This window comes from Aphelocoma coerulescens, chromosome 17, assembly GCF_041296385.1.
Source record: "Aphelocoma coerulescens isolate FSJ_1873_10779 chromosome 17, UR_Acoe_1.0, whole genome shotgun sequence".
NCBI lineage: Eukaryota > Metazoa > Chordata > Aves > Passeriformes > Corvidae > Aphelocoma > Aphelocoma coerulescens.
The window spans coordinates 7,241,832-7,250,161 of record NC_091030.1 but is presented as its reverse complement, the minus strand read 5'-3'; the positions used below and the strand labels follow the sequence as shown (position 1 = coordinate 7,250,161).

Genomic DNA, 8,330 nt, shown 5'->3' with positions numbered 1-8,330 from the left:
TACAACTTAATTCCACCCCATTATTCCCCTCCACACCTGTAACAGTTAACTGGAATGGGCAAACACTTCATCCTCTGTTCCCACTGGGACTTGTTACACAAAAGGCTTCAGGCCAGGTATTTATCATAAAATTTATTTCCCATTGGTTGCTTTCTTGAAGTTTTTGGGTTTTCGATGATGGCTCTTGAATTTCTTCTTTAAAGGGCCTGTCTGTTTCTGTAGAGAAGAAAGTTAATCAGCTTATTTCCAACATCCTGCCTGAGACAGCTTAAAGATAAACAGAGTGTGATCTCCTTCAACAGCTAGAATGAGCCCAGCCCTGCTCATGGAGCCAGGATCCCGCAGCTCAGCAGCCCTTTCTGATTATTTCAGTAGGTACAAACTCGCAGGCTCCTTGCAGCAATGAATCCAAACTTTATCCAGCCCTAACTTTCTAGCTTGACATGATTATAAAGGATCCAGCCCATTCCACAGTGCCTGCTTCAAAGGTTTATCCCTCTTTATGTATCTAACTCAGCAGGATCAGCGATGTCATGTAAGGCAGTGCCTCAGAAGGGGCAGGAAAAGGGTCTAGAGGGACTCTATGACTGCAAAAGGGCTGAATTTGTGTTTGTGTATAAGAGGACAATTAGAGAACCCACATGACAAACATCAGCTTTCCTTCTGAGACAGTGTGGGGCAGGATCCCACCAAAGATGAGCTGTTTGTACAGGCAGGAACATCCCTCAGTATCGCAGCCAGGATAAATACTGCCTGGCAGGAATTTACACCTCGGGATGCAAGTCACTGTCTGGCACACAAGGAGAGTCTATTCTGAACAGCTTTGCACCTTCTGCTGGTTCCCAGACAGGAATAGCTGGAACTCCTACGGGATGGGATCCCAGCTCCACACCCCCTGCTGCTGCAGGCAGCAGCTTGACTCCCACCTTTCCTCTCTTGTTGCCACCTGCTCTGCTGCCATCCCTCCTTGCCCCGTGCTCTCCGTTCACATCTCCGTTCTGCTTGGCCTCGTCGTCCTCGCTGTCTGTCACAAAGTCATCCATGCCCTTTGTGCTCTGTGGAGCTGATGGGTTCTTTTCTGGGAAGAGCGCAGCTAAAATACAAAGATTTAGCTCAAAATCAGTTCCCTGTGCACACAGGCTCTGCATCCCCTAACTTTAAAGATGATGTGCCAAGCTGCTTCCAGTCACCAGGCGTGTATGTGTCACTGCTGAAATACCTGGGAAATAAACACGTGGGTGTTTTATTGGAAATGTGCCTTGGTGCTCTTTCTATTCCCATTCTGGGAGCTTCAGCACAGGTGCTGCCATGTGTTACACCTCTGCTGCTGCAGCAAGGTGGATTTGCACCTCCAGATCTAAGTCAGCAGAAGGGCCTGACCACCTTCTGTCAAGCACTTGCTGAGAAACAAAGTGGAGATTTCTAAAGCAGCAAATCCCAGTGGATCTCGTATCCCCTTCCCTCACACCTTGCATCATCCAACTCATTCTTAATTAGCATTAACTATTTCTTATTTGGTGGTGGTAAGCTTTTCCAAAACCCAAGGATCCCCAGCTGGATGACGTCAGGTGCCTCTGGCACAGCAGCATCAGGCAGCAATTGTAAAGAAACCAGGAGAAAATTAACCACCCAACTCCCTGCAGGACATGGATGACACCAAGGTTCTCACTCACGTGGGTACAGGTCACTCATGCTGTCGTCTGTCTCCTCTCCATCCTCCTCGCTGGACTTTGGCTCCCAGAACTCCTCTTTCCTGTGAGGCTGCCTGCTCCCATTTGTTTGGTCATCAGGGTGCTGTCCCCGCTGCTTCTTCTGTCTCAGGCAGGCAGGGACGTACTCCACTCCTTCCCTCTGGCATTCCTCATCTAAGAGCGAGGGTCAGGCAGCACTGGTCAGCTGCCCAGGCCCTGAGTCCTCCCATTCCCAGCTCAAGCTTGTAGGAAATGCAACTCAAAAGTACAGCATGCTCCAATCCAAATATATCCATATAATATAATCCATATAATCTACAGCATCACGGATCAGGGAAGATGTTAACACAGATTGTGCTGGACACATGAATCACACTGCATGGGGGAGTTTTGGAGCTGATCCTCTCAAGGAAGGATTTTCCAAGGTATTTTGCCTGAGGCCAACAGCTCCCTGTATCTGAGACCTTCCCTCCTAGCTGAGGAGGACACGTAGTAACACACTGCTGACAATACACTGCTGACAATTTAAACAAAACTGCCTCTTCAGAGAGATCCACTGGAATCTCAACAGCTCAGGAAAGAAATGTTGTCTGGTTACAGCTTCAGAATAGCTACTTACAAGTTTTCAGGGCCTTCTGGTAGCGCTTCCCTTGGACGTGCCGCAGGACATGCTCTGGAAGCTTGTTGATGTGTCTGAGGGTGAGCTTGCAGAACAGCTGGTGTCTGACAGACACAGAAAGGGCCAGCAACAGAGTTAAAGTGTGCTTTGACTTCACAACTTTTCACTTACAAGCACTGTAAGTTGCTCAAAGTTGATAAATACTTTGTAAAGACTTTCCCAGTCTCCCCAAACCCATAACAAAGTTTGTAAAGCCCAACCACTTTATGTCTGAGATTAAGCAAAGTGTAAAGCATAACACACAGAAGGAAGAATACGTACAAATTCTTTGTGCTGGGCACTATGTGGGGCTCAAACGTGCCATAGTCAAACTCTTTGGCTGCCTTTATGAGCCGCTGGTACTTCTTGCCGCTGGTGTAAGCCTGCAGCTCTGACAGGCGACACGGCAGCTCATGTCCTGTCAGCCTGCACCTCACCTGAAAAAAACATTAATGGTCAGGAAACCCAGGGGATTATCCCACTGAACCTCAGAATCAATTCGGCTGGAAAAGACCCCTGAGATCATCAAATATAACCTATGACCGATCCCCACCTTGTCAACCAAACCATGGCACTCACGTCCAGTCGTTCCCCAGGGATGGGGACTCCATCACCTCCCTTGGCATCCCCTTCCAAAGTCTAATCATAATCACCCTTCCCGTAGCCATCGCAGGGCAGAGGAGGGCAGGACAGACCAGCGCCCTGCTCCCCGCCTTTCCTCCGCCTTCCTCCGCCTCACAAACACCTGGGGCCGGAGCTCGCTGGGGCCGAGCCCATCGGGTGCCACGAGGTCCCGGCCCCATCACGGACGCTCCCGGAGGCCGCTCCATCCCCTCAGGACCCTCAGGGTGCCCCCCAGCCCTCACACGGGCGCACCTTGCCCGGCCCCGCGGGGCTGAGCAGCGGGTGCTGCCTCAGGAAGAGCCGCTCCGCCTCGGGCACCTCCGGCACGGCCGCGCCGCCACCCGGGGCCGGCGCCGCCATCGCGGGGGGCCGGGCCCGGGCGCGTTTCCCGTTCCGGGCCGCGGGCAGGGCGGGGGCGGTGCGGGGGCAGCGGGGCCGGGCCGGGCCGGGCCGGGGCTGCCATGGCCGCGTTGGTGCTGCGAGCGGGGCCCAAGCTGCTGAGGGAGCGGCGGGGCCGGGGGAGGCTCGGGGCAGCGGGGCCGGGACGGGTAAGCCGCTGATCCTGTCCTCTGATCCTGATCCAGTCCCTTGATCCAGTTCCCTGATCCAGTTCCCTGATCCAGTTCCCTGATCCAGTCTGCTCATCTGTTCCTTGATCTTGTCCCCTCATCCTGTCCCCTGATCATGTCCCTTGATCGTGTCTCCTGATCCCGTCCCCTGATCCTGTCCCCTCATCCCCTCCCCTCATCCCGTCCCTTCGTCCTATCCCCTGATCCTGTCCCCTCATCCCGTCCCTTCGTCCTGTCCCCTGATCCTGTCCCCTGTAGGCCCTTGTTTCTGTCAAGAGTAGATTAAGCTGGTGTGTGTTGGTTGATAGTGTGGATGGAAGTTCATTGCTGTGCTATAGGCAGCTCTGTAACGGATATTTTATCTTATTTCATTTAAATTATTATTTAAACCGTAGTATTTCACAGGTGGTTGCTCATTTGAGACTTAAATCAACAGATAAACAATATTTCATGCAATCATCAAGTTAACTGAGATCACCTAAATACAAGTTTTATAAAGCAGCGACATTACAAAGGATCGTTCTTATTCTGTGTAGGCATCGCAGTGCTTGATCAGAAGAACATTGTTTGGATATCCCCTAACTAAGACAGGTTCTGGTCTGGTTCAAAAGACTAGAGGTAAGAAAATATTTGTCTGGGCTTCTGCCCTGTTTCATCCTAGTACCAAGATGTAATAATTTCGTGCAAGAATTTGGCATCTCTTCTCTATAAATCCTGTTCCTCTTTCTGGTTTTCTGTAGATGTTTGTTTGAGGTTCTGCAAACCACAAAGTTCTACAGCAGCTGCTGACACATCTGGAGAGGACACCTTGCTGAAATGGGGCCTTCTCCTGATCCCTCTGACCACCTTTGGTCTTGGCACATGGCAGGTACAAATAAATATTTTATTTTTTCTAGAAGTGATCACTTGAGGGCTGTCAACTTTTCCCATCTGTTTGATCTAGTTCACACCACAGGCAGGGTAAACATTTGCTGTTATTTTACATTTCTGTTTTTCAAGTGTCCACTTGTAAGTCTTTAAAGGAACTCTTTTTTTTATATACTTTTTAGTATAAATATTTCCTCAAATTAAATTCAGTAGCCTCTCTTTTAATTTCTCCAATTACCCTGATTTAGACCAGGTCTGATGAGAAAATTATGACCAAGGTTTTAAGGCTTGCTGGGGTTGTTATATTGCTCTGTTCAGCCCTAAGGTGTTCCTTTTGTGTTTGTTTACTCCCAGGTTCAGCGGCGCAAGTGGAAATTAGATTTGATTGCACAACTGGCATCAAGAATGACAGCAGATCCCATTCCTCTGACATTAGAGTATGGAAACAGGGATGGTTTGTTGTCTACAGAGCACTGATGGTTTCCTGGGAATATTAGATATGGACCAGGCACTACTGAGCTTGTGCTGAACTAACCTGCATGAAAACGAAGGGATACAACGGGGATTGGGATGTGCCAAGCAAATTAGAAAGAGACACTGATAATTTTTTACCTTTTAGTAAAAGGATAAGTCAGTGCTTTCCTATGGGATACTCTAAATGCATGGGGAAGGATGAATCTCTGTTCAGGAGAATGTGGGATGTAGCTGATACTATTTGTAAACCTCCTGGGGAAAGGAGTTGGTAGCTGGTGTCTGTGATACCCAAAGGAATTGCTACTACAACAGGGTCTTGGATCAACAGCAGGCCCTGCCCTACATGTGGAGCAGTTGTGTCAGATGTGAGAGAGATTTTTAAGGTCACTTGGTCATCTGGCACAACTCTCAGAACGGCTCAGTTGGATTTCATGGTCTGGGATGGGAAAGAAACAATTCCCCTAGCTGGATGAACAGGCAGTGAGTCCACCTGCTCTGTGATATCTGGGTTGGAAAGAACTACTCGCTGGGTACTCCTGATAATGTCTATTTGATTCACTGTGATAGCAGAAAAATATTAACCCAGCTGCCTATTCCATGAGCTGTTTGTCTTCTGCCTCTGCCAACAGGCTCCAGAGTGAGCCATTAGGGAAAAGGAGAATCCCATGATAAAACCTCCCAGTTGAATTTGCCTCTCACAGCCATGATTTTGTTTTGCTCCTGTTCCCCGTGCAGCCCCATGGAACTGAAGGAGTTGGAGTACAGACCTGTGAAGGTCCGAGGGCGTTTTGACCACTCCAAGGAGCTCTACATCCTGCCCCGCTCCCTGGTGGACCCCGAGCGGGAAGCCCGGGAAGCCGGGAGGATCACATCCCACCCGGAGAACGGAGCCAACGTCGTCACCCCCTTCTACTGCACTGAGCTCGGGTGAGTTCAGGAGAACTCCATGGGAGCACTTGCTTCTCCTTGGAAAAGCTGAATCCTGGTGGTTGGGCTTGCATCATTCACTCCCTGCCTTAAAAAGCATCTCTCAGTCTGTGACATCACTGAGGCTCGATTTGAAATTGTATTTAAATTCCTTTATAACGTGCACTCAGGTGACAGAAAAAGTGGCAGCAAACACGTGGGCTGCTTCTTTCTTTGGTCTTTAGTTCTAGGCAGCAGCAGGAATAAATTCCCTTTCATTTCTTTATGTAACTCTAGGGTCATGATTTTAGTCAACCGAGGATTTGTGCCCAGGAAGAAATTGAAACCGGAGACCAGGCTGAAGGGACAGGTAAGGGGGATCCAGGGAATTGGGGGGGTTACTTTGTGCCCCTTGGTTACCCAGAGGTACCACTGACCAATCCAGAAAGGCTGGAGCCACGTTCAGCAGCAGGATAGGTGACTTAAATAGCCACTGAACTTTTCAAAGACAAGAAATCTTTGTTTCCCACCTTTCTGTTAAGCAAATAATGTGTTTTACAAGCAAGGAGCTGTTCTTGTTCTGTTTTTTTCCCTGCTGTGTTACAGCACTGCCCCACTACAGGGAACAACCACTTAATTTATGCTCAGACCCTTTAAGTGTCACATTTTCACGACAGGACTCAAAGTGTCAGAATATGAAATCAATCTTGAAAAGATTCCTTTTCTCTCTCTGCACTTCTCAGATTGAAGATGAAATTGATCTCACTGGGGTGGTGAGGTTAACAGAAAAAAGGAAACCCTTTGTGCCTGAAAATAACATTGAAAAAAACCGCTGGCACTACCGGGACCTGGAGGCCATGGCCAAGGTGACCGGTGCTGAGCCTGTCTTCATCGATGCAGATTTCAGTAAGTCACAGAGGAACCCAGCCCCACATCCAATTTACATCACTCTCCCTGCCTTTCCCCTCAGTTCTCTTCCTGTGCTCTGCCAGCCCACTGTTTTGAAGGTGACAGGGAGCCTACAAGAGAGCTGGAGAAAGACTTTTGTCAGGAGCATCGAAGATAGGACAAGGGGGAATGGCTTCAAACTGCCAGAGGGCAGGGTTAGATGGGATATTGGGAAGAAATTCTTCCCTGTGAGGGTGGGGAGGCCCTGGCACAGGATGCCCAGAGAAGCTGTGGCTGCCCCTGGATCCCTGGAAGTGTCCAAGGCCAGGCTGGACAGGGCTTGGAGCAACCTGGGATCAGTGGAAGGTGTCCCTGCCCATGGCAGAAGGGTGGAAGGAGATGATTTTTAAGGTTCCTTCCAACCCAAACCATTCTGGGATTCTATGAACTTGGGACCACCACTGCCTGAGGAAGTGCAGGGTATCCACCAGACTTACCACACCTTCTTCCCCTCTTACCCACAGTGCAGCTCCACGCTGTGCAGACCAAAGATTTACCTTGGCTCTGTTGTCCCTGCAGGGAGCACAGTCCCGGGGGGGCCCATCGGGGGCCAGACCAGGGTGAGCCTGCGGAACGAGCACATGCAGTACATCGTCACCTGGTAAGAGGGACCTGCCCCGGGCTGCTTTGGAATGCCTGCGTGAGCTCTTGAGTTACAAAAGCCCAGTTTTAACCTAAATATGCCTGTGCTAGGGGATTTGACTTGGTTATTGCAGCTGTCCTTAGGGAGGTCCAGTCCAGCCTGGCAAGGTGCCAATGTGTGATTTTCTCTCGTAGGTACAGCTTGTGTGCTGCAACTGCCTTCTTGTGGTACAAGAAATTTATACAGAAGCTACCTCTGTGAGGGCTGGGAAGTAACCACTTTGTGCTACAGTCAAGAGCAGACTTTTACAGATGACAGGAGCCTGATCAGTCCTAAATAACTGAAGCACCTGGAATTTCAGAGCAGTTTCAGCAAACATGTGCAGCTATCAAGATGCAAAAAGACTTTAAGCTCCCACCAGTGTGATTTGGCTGCAGCTTGGGAGCCCCGAACTTCAACATGAATCACGAGGATATGTTTTTCTGTCATGGTTGGTTGGAAGCTACATTTTAACATCTGCACTGTGTTTTCTTTAAGAAAAATCCAAAGGATTTTGTGAATCAGCCTTTTTGCAGCAAGTAGTCATTCCTGAAGTCAGGAATGGCTCACAGCAGTTGCAGCAGAATAAATAAAGGCCTGCAGGTCTTTGCCTTGTGACTTGCACTGTGCATCTTACACGGAACAGCAGCAGAGCTGAATTAGAGGTTCTTGTGGACACTCAGGTCTAGCTGGGGAAGGCAGCCTGTGGCTTTCCAAAAGGATGAGGGCTGGCAAAAACAAGCACCTACCACAGCTGGAACCTGGGTAACCTCCACACTGCCACCAGACCAAGTCAGCACTCAGGAAAGAACAGAAGTGCAGGAAGGTCTTGATTCTTCCCCCCTCAGCCTGCCTTCACTGGAGGAGGCACTGCAGCCCTGGAAGGTTTTAACACTGTGCATAACCCACACTGTAACCCAGCCCTAGGTATTAGCGGAGAAATCAAGCACCATTCCCAATTTAGATTTGCA

The 8,330-nt window shown here is 49.5% G+C and overlaps 2 protein-coding genes across 2 annotated transcripts; one reads left to right on the top strand and one right to left on the bottom strand.

Moving 5' to 3' along the window:
- Positions 1-117: 117 nt before the first annotated feature.
- Positions 118-3,356, bottom strand: SURF2 (surfeit 2). The gene is made up of 6 exons (XM_069031807.1): positions 3,226-3,356; positions 2,632-2,786; positions 2,311-2,414; positions 1,674-1,865; positions 927-1,093; positions 118-216 (listed from the first exon to the last, which is right to left on the bottom strand). Exons 1-6 carry the CDS (start codon positions 3,331-3,333, stop codon positions 133-135), a joined length of 810 nt encoding a protein of 269 aa, XP_068887908.1. The 5' UTR covers positions 3,334-3,356; the 3' UTR covers positions 118-132.
- Positions 3,357-3,424: 68 nt separating this feature from the next.
- On the top strand, positions 3,425-7,977 carry SURF1 (SURF1 cytochrome c oxidase assembly factor). Its single transcript, XM_069031811.1, has 9 exons — positions 3,425-3,521; positions 4,079-4,160; positions 4,283-4,410; positions 4,764-4,846; positions 5,619-5,810; positions 6,087-6,159; positions 6,533-6,695; positions 7,257-7,338; positions 7,515-7,977. The coding sequence occupies exons 1-9, from the start codon at positions 3,435-3,437 to the stop codon at positions 7,579-7,581; spliced, it is 957 nt and encodes a 318-aa protein (XP_068887912.1). The 5' UTR covers positions 3,425-3,434; the 3' UTR covers positions 7,582-7,977.
- Positions 7,978-8,330: the final 353 nt, after the last annotated feature.

What these genes read in the sequence shown, in the direction of transcription:
- SURF2 (XM_069031807.1), bottom strand. Translation starts at nt 3,333, where the DNA reads ATGGCGGCGCCGGCCCCGGGTGGCGGCGCGGCCGTGCCGGAGGTGCCC. An exon ending in GTGCCCAGCACAAAGAATTT is followed by an intron (nt 2,415 to 2,631) that starts GTACGTATTCTT and finishes TGTGTCTGTCAG; the next exon opens with ACACCAGCTGTTCTGCAAGC. An exon ending in CATGAGTGACCTGTACCCAC is followed by an intron (nt 1,094 to 1,673) that starts GTGAGTGAGAAC and finishes TTTGTATTTTAG; the next exon opens with CTGCGCTCTTCCCAGAAAAG.
- SURF1 (XM_069031811.1), top strand. Translation starts at nt 3,435, where the DNA reads ATGGCCGCGTTGGTGCTGCGAGCGGGGCCCAAGCTGCTGAGGGAGCGG. An exon ending in TCTGGTTCAAAAGACTAGAG is followed by an intron (nt 4,161 to 4,282) that starts GTAAGAAAATAT and finishes GGTTTTCTGTAG; the next exon opens with ATGTTTGTTTGAGGTTCTGC. An exon ending in ATGCAGTACATCGTCACCTG is followed by an intron (nt 7,339 to 7,514) that starts GTAAGAGGGACC and finishes TTTCTCTCGTAG; the next exon opens with GTACAGCTTGTGTGCTGCAA.